The sequence below is a fragment of the Copadichromis virginalis genome, linkage group LG7, assembly GCF_057382275.1.
Source record: "Copadichromis virginalis isolate Kocher_CV1m ecotype Utaka linkage group LG7, C_Virginalis_male_GT1.1, whole genome shotgun sequence".
Lineage (NCBI taxonomy): Eukaryota > Metazoa > Chordata > Actinopteri > Cichliformes > Cichlidae > Copadichromis > Copadichromis virginalis.
The window spans coordinates 57673922-57694912 of NC_140624.1; the positions used below are offsets into that span (position 1 = coordinate 57673922).

General features: G+C 41.2%; 1 protein-coding gene across 4 annotated transcripts in view; it reads left to right on the top strand.

Annotated features, from left to right (window-relative positions):
* LOC146706290 (metal transporter CNNM4-like) overlaps positions 1 to 19372 on the top strand; it is a 46889-nt gene extending 27517 nt beyond the window's left edge. The window contains exons 8-9 of one of the 4 annotated variants that reach the window (XR_014921483.1): positions 596 to 668; positions 782 to 5590. Coding sequence is in view for 3 of the 4 variants with exons in the window: in XM_085464431.1 (XP_085320557.1) it covers positions 7994 to 8539 (546 nt within the window). In the remaining variant the exon portion in view is untranslated. Of the gene's footprint in view, positions 1 to 595; positions 669 to 781; positions 5591 to 7993; positions 9069 to 18546; positions 18730 to 18807 lie in introns of those variants that run through there. The other 3 variants (XM_085464433.1, XM_085464431.1, XM_085464432.1) reach the window with 3 other exon arrangements.
* The last annotated feature ends 1619 nt before the right edge of the window (positions 19373 to 20991 follow it).

Genomic DNA, 20991 nt, shown 5'->3' on the forward strand with positions numbered 1-20991 from the left:
AGTACAAATAAATGCTTGAAGTAGATGAAATCTTTCAAAATATCAAATTGTGAACCACACAATTTGTCGACACTCTCTCTCTGACATAACTATGTCCTTTTTGTGGATCAGTGAGTCAATGTCTCACTTACTGGCGAATGGTTTGACATCGCTAGTGTTCACTCCACTCCTGAATCTATATATTCGTATCCACTTTTCATGAAGAGGTGAATTAGGGGGTTACATTCACACAAAATGGCATAAGACTGGAATAAAATTTATTCATTAACTGGAAGACTCTATTAAAGAGACCGTGAGTTTACGCACCAACACACAGCAAAGAACCCAACAACCTCTAAAAGCAACTGGCTCCATTTTATACTCTACCTGATTCCGGTGAGCATCTAGAATAGCCCAAGTCTAGAGTTAGCAAACCAAATGAAAACATAAACATCCACATGAGCCATCATCAAACCACAATACAACACATGAAAGACACATTTATATTTTTACCAAGTCCTATAAATAATTAAATAACATATAGACTTCAACCACTTCTTTATAAATTAAACACCTTAACCACACTCCCCTAACTTGGGATATTGGTTTGCTCCAGGAGCTCATAAGCAGGTGATTGAGCTGCTTCTACTCTTTTGCTCCACATCCTGCAAAAGAAACAACCAGGAAAGGTGAGTACTGTTAACACACTTATCTTAATACTTATATAAAGAATTTAGGTTACAGACAAATGATAATGATAAAATGTGAACAGCTCTAACTAAGGTTCTTTTTCCTGACACAGGTCGGATGGCCAGTCCCCCTGTTTCTTCACCTTCCACAAGCGATTCACTTAAATACTAGAAAATGAACCTAATAAAGAATCACTAACCACAAATGTGTTTTCTTTCTTTTATGTAGTTTTTAAATATGTAGTTTTTAAATACAAATCACTAAAATTAATAAAAATACAGGTAAGGGCTTCCAGCACTGTCACTGCCCACAGTGAATTTCATTAGCTTTTGTGTATTTCTGTGTAGGTTCTCAGTTATCCAACTCATACTAGTTTAAGGAGATTAGTAAGAATGTGACTAGATGTCTTTAAGTTTTGTGAAACTTGCAAAAGTCCTGCTACTTTTTTCCTAAGCTCCTTAGAAAAGCTTACTTGTAGTCAGTCCAGGCAGTGCTGAGATTGATATGTCTTGGGGTCCTGATCTACTGCTCTGTCAACCAGGAGCTGGTGCTTTGGTGTTATCTGCCATGCCCTTTTAACTGTGCTGTGTGTTGACTTTTGCCTAGTCAGCTTGGTTGCTATGATAGGAGCTTCCATGTTGTGGCGAGGTAGGTAATTCGCATGTGTCATACCTTTGTGGAAAACCTTAATGATCAGGATAATTCTTCTTGTTCTAGGAAGTTGTTGTTCTCTTAGGTTATTCAGCTACTTTCTCTTAATTATTCTTACAGGATTGGTCAGTGTCACCTCTGGGTGAATCAGTATTGGTCCCTTTCAGCTGAGAGTACACTTTGGATGGCTCTTTGGAGAACATGCTAGTTATTTTCTTGGCTCTTGATTTTCTGGGTATCTCTTCAACATAGACACTATGGACACTTGTTTGGCCTCTGTTATGAACACATTATGGTGTCTGGTATTCATCCTGTTGTTCTGTAGCCTGTCTGTCATGATGGCGTTTTGCACCCTCTGTTAGCTGACTAACGTTCTTCTGGGCTAACAAGTTGAAATGAAAGCAGGTAGAATATCACCCTTAGGATGTTACATGAATAGGAAATTGTATATTTGGTAGTATTTGTGATATAGCACAATATTTTAATAAGGAAAAAAAATCTCAGTTATGTATGTAGCTACATTACGTTGAGCTATAAATTAGGTAGATCTCTAATGGAAACAGTTACATATCTGTTCTATGGGAAGCAGGGAAAGCTGTGATGAGAGGTAAAATAATTTCTTTCTCATCACATAAAAAGAAAGAAGAAAACAAAAATATTCAGGAATTAGAAAAAAACATTAAATCACTAGAAGAAACCTACGCGTCCCACCAAGATCAGGAAACATTGAACAAAATACGCAAAACAAAACTAGAATTAAATGAGATAATTGATAAAAAAAAAACAAAATTCTTAGTACAAAGACTACACTTACAAATTATGAACATGGTAATAAATCCGGTCAATTTCTAGCAAACCAGCTAAAAATAAATAAAGAAAAAACAACTATATGTGCTGTTCAAGATTCATCTGGGAACACAGTATATGACCCGAAACAAATAAACAACATTTTCAGGGATTTCCATAAAAGATTGTATCCACCACAAATAAACCTGTCTAAAAAGGAAATTGATCAGTTTTTAGACAACATAACTCTTCCAAAATTATTAGACACTCAAGCAATGGCACTGGATTCGCCACTGACATCAGGTGAACTCCAGGAAGCCCTGATAAGTATGCCCAATAATAAGGCTCCAGGTCCAGACGGCTTTCCTGCAGAATTCTACAAAGAAAAACGCACAAACCAATATCTCTGGGGTGATTTAATTGATAAACTCTTTTGCAAGAATATCAGATTACTCAATTAACTGGTCAAAATCTACAGTCCTTCCGATTAATTGCTCCTTCCATAATTTTTCTTCTACACCACTGCAATCGGGAAATATAAAATATTTAGGTATTAATGTTTCTCCCACGCTTGCAGTTCTAACTAAATTAAACCATACCCCACTTTTAAAGAAGGTAGAAGGCGATCTGGCTAGATGGAAATGTTTACCCATATCACTCATGGGAAGGGTTGCCGCTATAAAAATGATGGTCTTGCCAAAAATAAATTATTTATTCTCAATGATCCCAACTAAACCTCCACAAGATTGGTTCAGATCTCTAGATTCATACATGTCCAAATTCCTTTGGAAAGATAAACCCCCACGTATAAGCTTAAAAACACTACAAAAGACCAAGGATAAAGGAGGATTAGAACTACCTAACTTTCAGCACTACTTCTTAGTCAACAGGCTTCAGTTTATCTCAGGATGGCTAAAACATACCTTCTTAGATGAACCTTGGCTAGATGTAGAACAAGCACTTTGCAATAATCTAGAGATTTCAGATCTACCATTTATCAGCTCAAACATCCAACGACATGAATGCTTCAAAAGCGTCAACATCAGTTCTTCTCTGACAGCATGGTGGGAGTTTCTAAAATTGACAGAGTCTTCATTAATCCCATGCAAACATACACCTATCTGGAACAACCCTGACATATTACATAACAATAATATGATAAACTTTTCAGATTGGAGTGGTAAAGGAATCAAATATTTAGAACATATATTAGAAGGAACAGAATTTATTTCATTTGACAGACTAGTTACACAATATGGGATCAACAAGAATTTTCTTTTTAGAATATCAACAAATTAAATCCATAGTAAAAAAAAGAAATTTAAACTGAGTCAAGTTGAACGACAAACACCACCAAGTGTGGTTCAATTTCTTACTCTTAAAACCCCCAAATTACTTTCCAAAATATACAGAATGTTCTCGTTTGGCTCTCAGCGAAGGCGGTCACACTTTTTCTCCTCTCCTCCTTACCCTTATCTTCCCTGCTTAGCCTCTTGTGTCCTTGTCTTGTCTCGTGTGTATTACTTTCCCTCGAACAGTCTCTCACTGTCGTTCTCTAAAACCTAAAAGAGAATTATGGATTTGATCAACTGGTCTCTGAATGCTATTGACACCGTTTTCTCAACGAGAAGTCTGGGCTCGGGAGAGCCCGAGTGCCCTGGAGGGACTTTCCCTGCCGGATACACGATGGACGGGTGGCAGAACTGGAGGGTCATGTGCCTGGCGGGACTGTCGATCGAGGACGCTGAAGATATCTACCTATTCGGAACCATGATAACAGGGTTCTTGCTGATCGGAGCTGGCTTGGCCCTGACTTATCGGAGAAATAAGAGAGTGGAACCAGCTGTTCAAACCCCCCCCCCAAGGCTGACCGCTGGAATTGAAGCGATGGGATGAGGCGCGACCTCTCACAACGAACGCAGCATGGTTAACACCTTGGAGACGCTTACGGCTGCCGTGAAGACTCAACGGTGCCAGCTGCTCAGGCCCAAGGCTGGAGCCAAACAAAAAATCCCTGATAACGACTGTGTGATGACTATTCTTCCCATTCCATGCAAGGCCAACTGGATTGGCTAGCAGACTGTTTACTTAGCCTGATAGGGCGAAGGACACTGTCTCAGCTGAACTATGGACACGCACACACATACACTTACACTGATAAGCACTCACACATCCCCCATCCCCTTCCAACGCCTTCAATGCTTGTTGCCTCCTGGGAACATGAGGCGGGTCTGAGCCCGCGCTGGAGAGTCGGCGCAGTGGCAGGATGGCTGCTGTGTTGCCTGGGAGAACTCCTTATCCCCTACCCAACCCTGTTGCTGGTCACGTGCTCTACAATGTTGTACTGTGGACATTTATGTGCTTTTCTGTGCAGAGGAGTTTTTTTTTGTTTCCTGTTCTCATGCTGTCCTCCTGTAGCCCAGCATGAGTAGAGGTCTCTTTTTTTACTCTTGTACCTTTCCCACTGTAGTGTACATTTCAGTGTTTTTTCTGTAATGCAACCGTTCTCCGACTTGTATACCCATGTGATGTCTGTGTTGTATGTGTAAGGTCGGGGGGCGGGTTCATTCCACTGCAGGGCAACCTGCCACTGCATGTGGCGAATAAACTTTGAACTTGAACTTGAACTTGAGAATGCTTTCTAAAACAGATGAATCAATATCACTTCCTATTGCAAAATGGGAAGCGGATTTATCAGTTAACTTAGACTAAAACTTCTGGTCTCAGATTTGCTTAAAAACCTTTCATCTAATTAGAAATCCCAGTTTTCAATTAATTCAATACAAAATATGCACTATAAAGGTCATCGGATGTTCAAGATGGGCTTTACGTCTACCAACAACTGCTCACACTGCCAAACGAATTCACCGGACAATTATATCCACGCTCTTTGGTTCTGTCCACCAGTTCAGAAGTTTTGGCGCGAGATATGTGAAGACTTATCAAAGTGTCTGAAATGTAACATTCCAACTTCCCCTTTAGTGTTTTTGTTGGGCAGCTTAGATAATGTCACTACAGAAAAGAATATAGCCCATATGGTTTTCACTGCCCTATGCATAGCCAAGAAAACAGTCCTCATGAACTGGAAAAATAAAAATAATCTTAATTCTAACCAATATAGAAATTATCTATTAGATTACATTAGTCTTGATACAGCCTCTGCCACCACATCAGATCAATTGCTCTGGGCTCCTTTGATCAGCTCCATCACTTAGTGGGGGTGGGGGGTCATAGTTTAGTCCCACCTTTGCTGTTGTGATTGGTGTGGGGGTAGGGACAGGCTTAGGGCGTCGGGGGGTTCCCCAGGAGCATCTTCCTTGGAGGGCTCAACCCGGGGTAGCGGTCATGGCCTATTAAGGGCTCTGTTGGCTCTTAGGTGACGGTTTCCTCGTGGCTGCGTGCAGCAGGGCTAGGGGAGGGTCTGTGCTGACGGACGTGGGTTACTGACCTGGTAGCCTGGCTGGCTGCCCCTGGATGGGTCCAGGACGGGCGTGAGGTTCTGGGGGCGCTCTGTCTCTGGGCTGGGGCCCTGGCTGGGCCTCGGGGGCTTGGGTCCTGGTTGGTGTGTTGCCGGGGTTGTGGGCGGGTGGGTGTATGGGGGCCCAGTCCTGGCGCAGGGTGCCGCCAGTGCATCGAGCCACCTGGGAGGCTCTTCTACTGGTGGGGGATGTTGTTACATCTTGCAGGAGCTCTCCTCTCTTCAGGAACTCACTATGCAGGAGGGGGAGATACAGGAGAGGTGGAGGAAGATCTCAGCCTGGGTGTCTATTGTCTTGTGTAGTGTGGAAGATGAGTGGATGACGGGGTGGGTGCAATTTTCTCTGAGGTGGGGTCGGGTGGGCTGTCCCGGGCTCTGTGGGGCCGGGCGGCGCTGCTGTACTGGGCCCCGGTCCAGATGGGCCTGGGCCCCCTTTCCCTGGCGGGTTGCAGAGTATGGGGTGCCTACTGGGGTCAGTGAGGGAGCTGGCCCCAGGGAGGGGTCACTTGCCCCTCCCTTCCTTCCCTCCCCATCTCCAGCTGCCTCCCTCTTTCCGCTCCACCACAATCACCCACATATGCAGGGCCTTGGGGTAAAGATGTGTCACAAGGGTGCAGGGGAGGCATCCGCCCCTCTGTCCCCTTCTGGCTGCCTGTGCCTCAATTTTATCTCACAACTTAAACATTCATATTACTCACACTCTCATAACACATACATGTAGGATCTTGGGGGTGGGCACGCTACACGGACTCCAAAAGACCATCAGGGTGTACAACCTCACCCCTGGCGTCGTTGCCCACCTCTCAATTTTAAATACACGTAGACATTGAGGGCTAGCAGGAGGGGCTATGCGGTTACCTGCTGCTCTCTGGCAGGTAGCTCCATGCCCTCCTGGGTTTTAAAGGCACCTTAGAACACACATGCATCAACACTACATATGAGCGGGCGGAGGGAGGTTTGGAGTCTTCTCTCACCCCCATTCTCTGCGGCCTGCTGGAGCGGGGGGGCTAGGAGGAGAAGTTGGCCGTCCGACTGGGGTCTGGAATGTGGGGCCTCCCTGCTGCTGCGGAGTCGGGGCGGTCTGCTTCTCCCCACCCCAGTGAAAAGGGTAACACCACCTGGGTCTGGGTGCAGTTCCCCCCTCCAGGGGCAAGGTTACCTAGACCCGGGGCTTAGAGTACACTTGGGGAGTGTGATTGTGTGTACAGTGTCTCTCTATGTCTGTCTCCACGTTGGGTGAGTGTTGAGTAATTGCATATGAGAGCATGAGGGTGGGAATGGATGTTTGTATCTGTGTGTGCCTGTTTGTCTGTGTCCATATGTCAGGTCGGGTATCAGACGCCACCTCTCTGGGGACATCCCAGGTCCTCCAAGGTATGGAGGCCTATCTCCCCCACCACTTCCCCTACCAGTGGCAGACACCCTCAGACATCGGTGCGTTGGTGGTTCTTTGTGTCCGGGGATGGGCGTCCAGGTACACACCGGCTCACTCCTTGGTGGCCCGCTTATCAGGGCCTGGAGCCTGGGGCTCGCTCGGGCCACTTCGGGGGTGGGGTGCCCTCGGGCTCTCGGTCTGGGGCTCGGTCACTCTGGCACAGCTGGCTGCCGGCGGAGCTCACGGGCACATCACTGCAACCCCCCCTGGCTTCTGCTCCGCGGCTGCTGAGTGACCCCTCATTTGGGACTCTCGTCAGCTCTTTCTGGGATAGTGGCGCGGCTGCCCCTCTGTTGGTCTTCCTTGGTCTCTTGTGTTCTGAGGGCCTCTGGATGTCTGGAGTTTTGATCTCCTCCATACCTGCTTGATGCCCTGGTGGACGGGGCTGTGGCTCCCCACACCCTCTAGCAGATCATTACATGAAGGAACCTTTTAAAACAAGCACGTTCATGCTCACAGGTGTACACACACACAAACGACACCCTTTTTGGCTCCTACCTCAAAGCACACTGTGCGCTGTCGATCTTACGTGCTGCACAATAATGTTTAATATTTAGTATTTACAGTTATATTCCCATATATGTGATGGTGTTGTTTTTATTATGTTGCTCTTTGTTGATCGTGGTGATCCAGGTGTTTTGTTTGTTTTTCTTTTTTTTCTTCCCCCTTTCTCACCATCTCATCTCCCCTCTATTTTTCTTTCTCTCCCTCTCATTCTTTCATTCTTTCTCCCTGTCCTATCCCCCAGTCATGTCTGTCCCGTCTCTAAAAAACGAAAATAAAATAAATACATAATTATAATAAAGGTCAATCAAATGGACCAATATGGCAAGGCCATGAGGATCCACTTGGTAAAGTAAATCCAATTGGCATCTTTCTTGGCTTTCAGACAGCAATTCTGATGGCTAAAGATCCAAACGGGACAGGCAAAAAAAAAAAAAAAAATCTATTCACCTTTGTTTTGTCTTGCATAGATCACTCGTCCTCAGTACCAGAATGGTCTGCTGGCATCGAGGCTGGACAGCACACCACAGTCTCCAGAGGGCAGTCACACACGCCTGGACACGTCGGTTTCTTTGCCCCCTGTGACGCCACCAGGGCCACACACCCCACTGCCGCTGGCCACACCTCCTGTGAAGCGCCCTGCATCCAATTCTCAGCCTACACCTCTGAGTGACCGTACCACACTGCCCCAAACCACCTCTTCTTCCTCCAGCAGAAGGCCAAGCCATTCTTTGCCCCAGGCCACTCCTTCTCCAAGCAACCACGCCCCTATCTCCCAAACTCCTCCTTCCTCCATGAGCACCGTCCTGTGTGCCCAAAACCCCAATCTAACTCTGAGCTCCACCCTTTCCTCCAAGTCTCCGCTATCTCCGCCCTCTGTCAGCCCAGAGAACGGGCCAGGAGAGACTACTTCTCTGCTCAGTGAGCAGCAGAACTGCATGGGCCCCCACCGGCCCAGCCACCCTCACCCACATGTTCACACAATCAGTCACGCACATACTGAAAGCACCATTTAACTCAAATCCCTCTGGGATTACCAAAACTACCTGTGCACTCACTATCTCACATTACATACCACACGGGCACTAATTCTGGTTCCTGTTTGCTTGCTGTCACCTGACCCTTCCTTTTGACAAGAAGCTGAGGAGATCAACAGTCTGTGAGACCAATAGACTTCCTCCTCTGTACCTTCCTGCATGTTTCCCTACCAACACTGAAAAAAGACCAAGGGGAGAGGAGAGAAAAAGGAACCCTAATGAGTATGGTATTGTATTCTTTACATGTTAAAATAGTATAACAGAGGAAAAAAGAGCAAACAAAGCAAGACAGAAGGAAAACAAAGCAATAATAATTATAAATAAATTGCATGTTCATAAAGGAGTAGGAAGAAGCATAAGCTTATTTAATCCCACTCACTTTCCAATATTTAGTAATTAATAGTCTACACTTTTTTCTGTTTATGCCCTGTCCATCAGAAATTCTTCATTACAATTACTTTACATGTTAAATGTATTTTTTAAATTATACATGTATATATGTATAAGTATATATATTAGTATAGTATATATATATATATATATATATATATATATATATATATATATATATATACATATATATATATATATATCTTTTAATTATATATATTTTTCATTTACACAGGGTTGTGTCTGTACATCTTTTGAAGATTACTTCCCTTAAGTTGTATCTGTTATGCATATAGTTGTGGGTTTTCCCTCTCTCCAGGTTTTTGACATTTTTGCTCCCACATTATTATAATAGGGTAAAAAGAATTGGGGCCAGGCAATAAATACAATTTTGTTTTTGCTCATAATTTTGGATTCTAGCAGTTATGGAAGCAGATCAACAAAAATGAGCACTACATGTGTTTTGGAAGAAAATACTAAAAAATCTCTTCAAATAGAACTAAAGCTTTGGCTGTTAACATCATCACATTAATAGAACAGACATCCCTACTATAATCCTTATCCCTACTATGCAGTTTAACATAAGACGTTTTTGCTGTTGTTTTATTTCAGTTGCATGGACGTTTGAGTTTATCTTTATCAAGATTGACATTTCCAAAAGTACTAGAGTTAACAGTTGAGGCTTATTCCATTAGTGATCATTTATTCAGTTTCTTGTTAATGACAGCCTTCTTGACTTGTTTTTTGAAACTGAGGCTGATTCTAAGAAGTCATTGTTGTGACAGATGAACACTTTTATTTTTCTTATTTCAAAAGAACCAGATTCACTGTATTGAACCGCTTCTTCAGTATAAGTATAAGTAAGTATAAGTTGACACATACTGAAAAACTGGTGGTGATGCAAGTTGTAACTTGTTTTAAACCAAATAGACACATTCTATTATGTCTGATCTTTTGGGGGGGAAAGGCTGGACTTTTCCTTATTTCAGGAAGCCTATTTTTTTTTTTTGAAAAAGTCGTTATGTCAGGTAAATCAATCAGCACAAAAATTACTTATGTATTTATTTTATAAAACAAACAAACAAAAAAACCCTGTGGCTTCCTGAAAAAAAGCTCGAAAATTGTAGCTTCAAATTTGTTAATTGGTAATAAAAATCACGAATTAAGGTGTAATTAAGGTGCTAAAACACTGGTACGGTCCTTTAATGCAGTGTCACTAGATCTGTGAAGGTGGGTGTCGGTTTGTGCCTACCTCCTTAATGCATTTTTTAAAATTTATTTAATTTCCAGGAGCAATATTAAAATATTTATTTTGAATAATATCGATCTATGAGTATTTGACATTTAATTTGTTATTTATTTGACTTTTATTTATTTTTTGCTTACTTTTACTTTTGACAAGTTAGAGGACAGGCAGGACAGATAATATTTATCTTGACTGTCTTCCACTTCCAGTACATATCCCTCACTGTGAATATAGTGTCCATCCAAAAGAGGCTGAAAGAACTGGACATCAACTGTTTGCAACACTTTGTGTTCACTGATATGTCTGATCTCTTTGTTATAAATTCTCTACTAAAGCTAAGTTTGATGCTGCTTAAACCTCAACAACATTGAGATGAGGATTTAAATATTCCAGAGCAAGTAGCATGTGTGCTCATGGTTTTTCATAGCAAGTGTATTCACAGCACATTTGGCTGCTTAAAAGAAACATTATCTGTTATCCAAAACTCCCAACCAAAGTCTGTGCTAGCTTCGAATGATCTTAAATAGGACTATAGTTAATTAGAAATATTGGTGCAATTTTTAGAATTAAACATTACATAAGCAGGTTAAAATCTGTTAGCTTTTCAAAAGACTGGAAACTGACTACCTACAAACATCTCTGAAGCCTTTGGAATAAAACAAAAACAGACTAACTGGAATCTACAGTGTATTTTCCTTTAAAACTGTAGTATGTTTATTTGGTTGGTTAACATTGTTTAGTTTTTAGCACCTTTAGCATTTAGGTCTTATAAAAACACAAAAAGGCAGATTTCCATTGTGATTTTTTGGTAATGTTTTCAAATGTAAGTCTTATTTTCACCCGACTACACACTGCACTGTAATCAAGTACATTTGAGACGTAGTACAAAGTACAGTTGTACAGTCAGACACGGTGTAGATCGGTTGTAATCTCGAGGTGTTGAAACACAGTCTCAAACTAGTGCTGCCCCCACTTCGCTGCTCTAGAAAATTGTTGAGTTGCCAGTAAGCACAAGGTTAATAAGCGATGGGCAAAAGTCGGCTTATGACTTGATCTTAGAATGTAGCTTGTTTGAATTTAATGGACAACAAACACTGCATGTCTTCACGGTGATTCACACCAGTAGTTTTAACCTTTCCCTTAAAAATCCTCTCTGTCCTTGTTCAGTATTCTAGACCAGAGATACATTCATATCCTTGATACAATGTGAACTACATTTTAAAGTGTATTTGTAAATAGTACTGTTCAGCCCATGTTAAGAAGAATGACAATGTTAAAGCTGCTAGTATGTAATCTATCTTTTTTTCCATCTGTCTAAAAGACAATTGAACTGACTTTAACGATAACATAAGAGAGACTATTTTTTTGAAGATCTAGTGAAAGATATTTATTTGAAAAAATACCGACGTATAAGCTAGTTTTACAAAAATGCATATGAGTTACGTAGCATAAAACTCTAAAAGTAAAAATTCCAAAACATTGGTTTTTTCCCCCCCAGAGGGCTAAAAACTGGGTTCCTCTCCAGGAACCAAAAGGCCACAGATTTACTGTGAGTCAGTTGTTTTGGGTGTGAATTAATTTTTTTATCCTGCGATCTTGTTTTGAAGTGGATTCCATTGTAGTTTAGACCATCTTCTTAGGGCTGTAAGGGTACACAAAACTCACTGTTGGTCATAAGTGCAAACGAATACTTTGTTTAATTTATACTTAAAACTAATAAGTGTTTAACTCACACGATTTCCAAAACCAAGGAAGTCTTATCATGAAATGAACTTTTTATACCCTTACACCCATATTGTCATCATTTCAGTTTTGTACCTCAATGATGCATATTGCAAAACTGATTTTTGAGCATAGAGCAAAACTGTAGCCTTGTAGTATTCCATTATCAGCATACCAGACACTAGGGGAGGTCCGGGCAGCTAATTTTTGCCCAGGGGACAAATATAAGTAAAAACTAGCCATGGAAAATAGCTGCACTATGTGAAAATATAGAGTTTATTTAGCAGGATCTTTCTGACCAGGGCAAAAAACCTGTCTGTTTAAAGCATATATATGTATAGTCAAACTAGCCTTATGTTCTGTTTCAAGAAAATGTCCACTTCTGGTTAATACATGTCATGTAGCAATTAGTTTTACTGGTTTCCAGTAAAGCCACTGGTTGGCTGTTTGACTACCAGTTTGTGTACTGGGAAATGTGAAAACTTACTAAGTAACGTTGTATTTATTGTAAACGTTCTATTTATAATTTGTTTGTTTTTATGTGCACAAGGTATCTGTCAAAATGGGCTTCCGGCTGTAACACGCAGCTTTTATTGGGTTACTTTGCCCAGAAACACTGTGTTCATTTCTTCTTATTGTTGCTTGTGTTATATTACTGTAAATATTCTGTACATGAAGAGGTGCTGGGGACACATGGAAAAAAGAGCTTTACTTGTAATGGAAGATGAAACATGATTTTTCCCCTTGTTTTACTAGGAGGGCATTGCATAGCAATAAACAATGCACAAAGTTGGCCTCAAATAATAATTTACTTCTACTGTCTTCTATAGTATTCTTCATAAATGGCATGAAAACCAAAGCTAATTTTCTCTGCCAAAATCTTTCTTTTATTTTCTACTCTCCTCCTACACTTCCTTGTCACTTTTCCTCATGTTTTTTTTTCCAGCCTGTCTTATTTCTGTTCATCTCCTGCTGGATAAAGCTATTGAAATTCCTTTGGCTACTGGCTTATCAACAACACCTGCTGTGTTGGTTTTAACACTGCATTGGTGCTGGGATTAAACCTACACAAAGCTTAAACGTTTTATGAAGCACAGTGAGGTTTCCTGCACTGTGTATCACTTGAAATTGTTTGAGGTTTCATGCATTGAGGGTGAAATACATTTAGCAAATTCCAACTGCATGTTTGCTGTTTGATTAGTTTTTCTGAGTTGCAGACCAAATGTAAGAAAAGTCAGTGACAAACTGACAAATACAAAACTCCAGGCCCTGAAGGCAAAAAAGTCTGCTTTCCCTTTCCTTCTGTGCCCAGAATACCTGTTTAGCAGGTTTAAGTGTAACGATACATTTTTCTTTTATTGCAAGGGTTGAGCAGAGATGGAGCACTTCCAAATAAGGATTGTGTAATTAAAGCAATGTGTATATATTATTTTCTAACTACTGTAAGGCATAAAAAGCAAAACGAAATCTGAGGTTAATAAAGCTGAGATATATTTCTCTACAGAAAATCTGTCTGACTCTGTGTCTGCAGGAAAATGAGCTTATTTCACATTAACTGTTGTGAGAATTGTTAGAAGACATCTGAGAAAGTCCCGAGGCAAAGTCCAGTCCAAACAGTGGTTGCACACATGAAGCAAAAGAAGATTATTTCCATCTTCCAGTGCCAAGGCCCCAGCACAGAACAGAACAGGCCTCAGTGACAACAGATATGATATTAAGTGTGAGGTAGTACAAAATGAAGATCTGAGGTGGGCTGCAAAGTGGATTGCAAATGTATAGCAACTGTGTGCACACTGAGGCTAAAGCAGCCTAAGTAGCACGTCCTATCTGAGATTTACTGGATGGGTGATTTATTAGTTGTGTAGAAGGTCATAACCGAAGTAATCAGCTATTACTGTCCCCAGCTGGCTCCCTCACACCACCACAGATGCAGGGTCTTGAGGTACAGGTGTGTCACTGAGTTGAAGGGGAGACATTCCTCCTCTGTCCCTTTCTGAGTGTGTTAGTGTGTCTCCATGTTGGGCAAGTGTTGAGTATTTGCATATGTGTGCATAAGGGTGGGATTGCATGTTTGTGTCTGCGTATGACTGTTTGTCTATGTTTATGTGTCAGGTTGGGTCTTAGACTCTACCTCTCTGAGAACATTTCAGGCCCCCCCATATGTAGGGACCTATCTCCCCCCACCACACTCTGGTGATTCCTTCTTGGGCTCTTGTGCTCTGGGGGGCCTCTAGATGTCTGGGGCCTGGATCTCCTCCAGGTCCTGGGGGGCAGGGCTATGGCTCCCCACACCTCAGCTGTTTGTTTGCTGGCATTGAGAGCAGCAGAATTAACTGGGATTGCACCTGAGGTTGATTTTGTGGCCTACCTGAAATACTTCTTTGTTTGATTTACTGCACAAATATAAAAGAAAAGGAGAAAAGGGAGCACACATTGCAGGGAGGCTTTTATTCCTTTATATTAAACAGCATGAGAAATTAGTGAAAAATCAGTGACTTGAAATAAATAAAATTATTAAAAGCTTTACTGAGACACAAAATCATGTCACCAGGGGCGCTGCCTGAAAAATAGAAGATGCTAAAATATTATTTTAGATGATTAGACATTTGTACGGACTTATGTGGTAGGGGTTATCAAGTCTGAAGTCTCGCACTATGTTGAATTCAAAAAGTTCATTAATAATTACGAACCTATAAATGCTGTTGACAAAGCTGATTAGAAATAGGGTTATCTGAAGTTCAGGGTCAGGACCACACATCAAACATTCTCTACCCTATAAGTTTCTGTTGTGTTTTCATGCCATAGCCATTGCAGGGATCTGCAAGAAGCCTTTCCCCCCCCCCCAAATATCTTAAAATGCTTTAACATGTGTGGTGTTGTGGTCCTTATTCATAATTTTCTGATAAGTCTGCTCATGGTAAGTAAAAAAACAGCAGTACAGCCTAACAGGGATGTGAGAGTGTTCACATTCTCTATCACAAGATTAGACCGTTATCACGCCTGACTTTTGCCCTCATCAATCCTGTCTCTCTTTAGGGCTAGTTAATGGTGTAGTTATTAGTGGATAATACTGATACTGAAGTTGAGGCTGCTTTGTTCTTTGCTACATGTAGAGATGCATGAAACACTCTCAGTGCAGTTGCTCAAGACAAAACTAGACCTACAGTCAGTGTTAAAATAAAATTGCTATAGTTTTTATTGTTGAATGGATAATGTGTAGACATACAGTCACAAAGTGTATATATATCTATATCTATCTATCTGGTTTGTTCCATGGTTCATCAGTTCCAAATGTCATTATAATGAGTTTCGTTACTAACGCTGCTCTTTTTAAGCCAAATGTTTTTCATAAATGAGAGAGGTTTTCATACCTTGGCTTGTTTGGAACAGGATTTGTTTGGGCATGTTGAGAGTATGATAGCAAAGGTTGAAAGGTTTTGGCCTGAAGAAAGGCCTTCAGCTGATGTTTGCTGGAGCCACAGCTGTAAAGCTGCTTGTCATGATGTCGGTTTGTATATGTGGTGAGAGGGAAACATGAAGATGAAACTAGGAGATGTCCTTACTGGATCATCAGAGCTGAACAGGTGATGGAGAAACAGGTTTACCTTTTAGGTGACAGGAATGAGTTGAAGGGAAGTCGTGAACTGTTTCTGAGAGACAAATAACACCAGGATCCTTTTCTAAGTAGCTGACAGCTGCTAACTGTGCAGGGGCGGGTCTAGCAAAGTGTTGCCAGGGGTCCATGTAGGGCATTAACGGGGAAAGGGGGGCACAAGGAAATACTTTTCTTTCTTATTCTCATTTAAAATGTCTCGCTTTAAAAAATTTTTTTTATCTGAGTCTTACAACAAACAATTGATAGATTGATACATATATACCATCAGAACAGTGTACATCACTGCCACAACATCACTGCAAACTACACAATAGGCAGCCGCTAAAGCGTTTAAGTTTCAAAATAGAACAAATGAAACAGACTACTAAATTGTCAATTCCACTTAGAAACAAAATATTAATTCTAAAAATAAATCTTAGTTTGTTTTACAGAAGAACAGACAAAATTGACTAACTTTTGTCAATATCAAATAAACTGAGAACTAAAAGGAAATTCTCAATCTCTCCTTGTTGTATAGCTTAGCTTTTCAAACTGTTTTAACAGTTACTTTAGTCTGACAAAAGCCGAATGGCGAATTAGCGCTTCCAGTCAGTGATTGAGCATGCACCGGTTTATTGTATTTCCAGACTTGCTTTTGGCACAATTTACCGTGTGCGCTACTCTGTTTTTTGTCAGACTTGAAATAGCCGAAATACCTTCACACTACGGAACTTCTATGGCTCTTCCGTTCGACAATCTCTCCGGCATTGGAACCATCATCTGTTTTCTCTTCGGTAACCTTCGGTCACGCTCTCGGCACACTCATTTCCTCTCGGTAGATTTTTCTCTAGTCAGCACACTCATTTCCTCCATTACCCAGGCGGCATGGCGGCTGGCTGCTTGCCAAACAAATACACATGTGCGGCTTGGCACTTGTGCTGTACGTAACAAGTCACGTGACGTGACGCTGCGGCTGTGATTGGTTTGGCTCTGCGCTACTTGATTTGGATTGGCTGTTCTTCTTTTTTTTTTTTTAAGAGGACAAGAGAGATGAGGCCTATCGCAATAGTTTAACTTTTCCATCGAGAAAAAGTTATTTCGCAATACATATCATTATCGTTCTATCGACCAGCTCTACCTCTGATCGAAAAGCAGATTTTTCTCGTTTGCACAAATTAATTCAGATTCACACTAATTCTGTTCACAACAACAGAATGAGGAAGAGGGGGGGAGGAACACAATTAGATTGAGTTACAATTGGATGGAAGTCGAGGACAAGGAGAAGGAAGCTTAGGATGAGGAGGAAGAAAAGCAGCAGGAGCATCTTTAGGGATCTCTATGATGTCATTGAGGTTGGTTTCATTAATATGGTCCTCTCACAAAGAAATATGACTTGTTTTAGTTCACCTACTTCCTGTATTAAATAGTGATGTGCAAAATATTGTGGAAAACCACAGAGCAGGCAGGTATAGGGCATCTGCAGTAGGGCTGGGCTATATCATACCATTCACGATAATACCGGTGTAATTTTGGGCAACGATAGGAAAATGAAATATAGTGATAGAATATGGGTAAAACGCGCATGCGCAGTGCCTATGTTTACATACGCACATGGCGGCGACACAGAATGAGAAGAGCGAAAGTGGATCGTTAAATGAAACGGATGAACCAGAATTGGTTTGTAAAAATGCTGCAACTTCAGTGGTGTGGAACTGGTTTGGCTTTTGTCCGTCAGATACACAACAAAACACTATTTTTGGTAGAGCATGCTAGCGGGCCGTCGTTATTACCGTGTTGTTTGGAAAATACGGCACACTTAAAATCAATCCTTTGATTTTTCTGAAAATCGACAGTGCCCCTTATAATCCTGTGTGCCTTATGTATGAATTCTGGTTGTGTTTACTGACCTCGAAATGATTTTATGTGGTACGCGGCGAAAATCTGTCAAATGTTTCAGTACGACTTTGCTAAGCTACGAACCCGCACCGCTTGATGGATTGTCAGAGCATTACGGCTATCGTAGGCAGGAGCCTCGCAGAGTGATACGTACTGCGCTTCAACATAATATTACCGTATTGTGTGTGTATAACCTCTTTTTAAGTTTTGTGGATATTATACATGGTTATGCTGAGGATATGTCGGCCAATTTCCACTGGAAATGCCTTTTGGTTAAACTGTCAGCAAGGAATTTGCACTGTTACATTTTTATATAACTCTAATGCACATAAAAAACAGCTGCTTGTTTAAGTGAAAATACATTGATGGGGTTTTTTGCACTAATAAAGTTGTGGAGTTGTAAAGTATTTTGTCTAGTGTCATTTATATCGTCAGTTATATCGTTATCGCAAATTTTCAAATGTATATCGTGATAAATATTTCTGGTCATATCGCCCTGCTCTAATCTGCAGGTAAATGAACATCAAATTTCTCAGGCTAAAATCTGTATTATACTTTTAGTCTTAAGAACATATGTTGTATATTTATCACCCTTATGATAAAACCCATGTCAGCCATTGGTTTATGGACTTTGTATTTTGAAGCCTCAACATTTGCTTTATTGCTATGTTGGTTTTTGTGAGCCTTTTGGGACCATATTAGGATGAGGGATCAGAATCTGGAGTCGTGCACACTATTGTTTCATTTAGTGTGTATCTATAAGATTTGTACAGCAGATCCAAGTTGTGCCTTGAAAACAGGAACGCTGTCTGCATAGAAGAGAACTTTAATAGTAGGCTTGTAAAAAGTGAGGCCTTGTGCTCACATTTGCTGCAAACATTCGTTTAATTCTGTCACCCTGTTTTGATGCAGAATTCAGTTGAAATCAAGCAAGAACGGGACTTTCTTTTTTAATGTGTTCTTGTGAATTGATTGTGTATCGCATACATTTGATTTGACTTCCTGCGAGACAGCAGTTGTCCGCTGGCCAAAAAAGTTTTCCAAATACCTCCACGTGATTAAGCCTGGATTTAGAAAAGAATAGCAAAAAAAATCTGCACCTCCTGCTTTACATGCAATTTCTGATTGTGTGTTTAGAGGCGGCGGCGAAAGGGGAGACCTCGGCTCATCCAGCTGGAGAGCCTGACCAGGAGGAGTCGAACATTAACTCAGCTCTTCCAGGGCACCCTGCAGACTCAGCTGCTGGCCTTCGCGAGGGAGTGCGGCCGCCGCTGGGATGACGTGACCGCCAAACAGGAGTCCATCACAGGTCGACTGTAGGTATGCGAGTCAGACCTTCTGAGGAGGGTTTCAGTTTTCTCTCTTCTTTATAATTGACCCTTGTTTTCTCTCTCTCAGCTCCTTGTCTCAGAGTGGGAGGGATTCGAAGCACAAAGGGAGGAGCTTGTCATTTGGTTAGCTGATATGGATGTCCCCCTGAGTGAGGTTGACCACTGACAGGAAACACCTGTGAAAAACTGAAACAACTGCAGGTGTGGGGTTGTTTTGATATAACATATATTTGATATGATACATATATCAGAGACATTGTCCTAAACTGGACTAACAAAGGACCATGAGTCCAACATGAAACTTGCCTTACATAACGCTGAAGTTCATTGATCATTTTAATCAAAAACTTGTTGTTGAAATATTTTTACTGAACATGCAAACATCTGCTGATGAAAATGTGTTGATTTTATTGGTCTGTTATGAAGCTATTGCTATTTCTAATGTGTTTTGTATCACTTTCTGATGTTTTATTAATTAAACAATACATGTATTGTTGTGTTATCTATAGATTATTACTGTTTAAATGACTAATATGTGACATGTATTAGTTGTGATGTTGTGCTGAGGGTTAAAATGCCTTTTTGTCTTTTGGTATACTACGAAATGGCAATAAACCATTAATATATGTCTATGCTGTGCTCGTATTTATTTTACCCTGCTCAAATTCAATTTATGTTAGATTTTATTTTGAAAGATTTAAAATGGTTTAAAATGGTTCATTAAAGAACCATTTCAAAAAGGTTCTTTAAAAAAACATTTTTAATCATTTTTAAAGAACCATTTTTAAAAAGATTCTTTGAAAATGTCATGGTGCTGGCCCAGCGTTTTGTGTTTTATGATTATGTCCCTCTGTTCTAGTTATTCTGTGTCCTCCCCCCTTGTGTCCGGTTTGGGTTCTAGATTTCCTGTTTTGTTCTGAAAGTCTGTGTCTGTTGTCATTGTGTTCAGCTTGTCTCCTCCGGTCCTCATGTGTATTGGGTTCAGCTGTTCTTCCCTCCTGTGTGTGATTACCCGATTACCTTGTGTGTGTATATTTAGTGGGTGTCCGTCTGTGTTCATTGTCGGCTCGTCTGCGTTCATCTGTGTATCTCTGCGTTTTTGGTATCCTCCGTCAGTCTGCGTCTCTCTGCCTTTCACCCCGTGCCCTGAGGATTTCTAGTTGCTCTTTAGTTTTCCCAGTTTAGGTTTCCGTTAGTATGTCTCATGATTCGTTGTCTGTTCCTGCCACTGTCACCTGTAAATAAACTCTTACTCATATCATCAGTCGGCTGCCTGCATTTTGGGTCCTCCTTTTCCTCCACACCACACGGCTCACTCCGCCAGCCATGCCAGAAAAACCATTAAAGGTGCTCCAAAGAACCATTTCTTGATGGTTCTTCAAAGAACCATTGTTTGAAAGGTTCTTTGTGGCACCAAAAAGGTTCTTCTATGGCATCAGTTTAAAGAACCACTTTTGGTTCCAGTTGGCACCTTTATTTTTCTGAGTGCACCCACCCAGCTGTATAGAAACTCCGTCATGCTAGCTAGCACGCAGTACGAGTTATTGTAACTGATGGTAAAAAGTCAGCATAACGGAAATAAATTACACCTAAACTTGGTTTATATCTGACTCAGATACACTGCAGGTCATAACTTCTTACCTGAAGTTCAGTTCACCTGACACTCGGACCGCCTCGGGTCTCTCCTCCTCCTGCCTCACCTTTCCATCATCCACCTGCTGGCCTCCACCACTTGCTAATGTTACTGAATCTGTGGAAGCTCCGCCATAGCCACCACCAAACAACTGAGTTATTTTTACACATCGGCCAGCATCTGGCCAATCCACCACCTTTCATTGTTTATGCCGTTACAACAAAAAAAAATCATAGGCCCATAAAAACGAAAAATCACCATCGGCCCACCAGGCAAGTATGCCTGATGGCCAGTCCAGCTATGCTTGCAACCCTGAACTTATTGTCTAATAAAGGAGACATGGAAATAGCTTTAGTTTGTTGTAGATCAAAGTGGAATTAATTTGATTGATTTAATAGGTATTCTTGGTGGGAATCCTGTATTCTAGTAGATACAGTCCCAGCAGCAGGAGATTGGAATCGAGCATAATGACATTTTCTAAATGATCAAATTAAAATGCAGACATTACCGTAGCACTGCAATGCAGAGTTTGCACTTCAGTGGTTTCAGGTACGGCAAACCTACACACATAAAATCTATCTCCTCAGCGCAGGACTGGTCTGGCACAAATAAATCGGG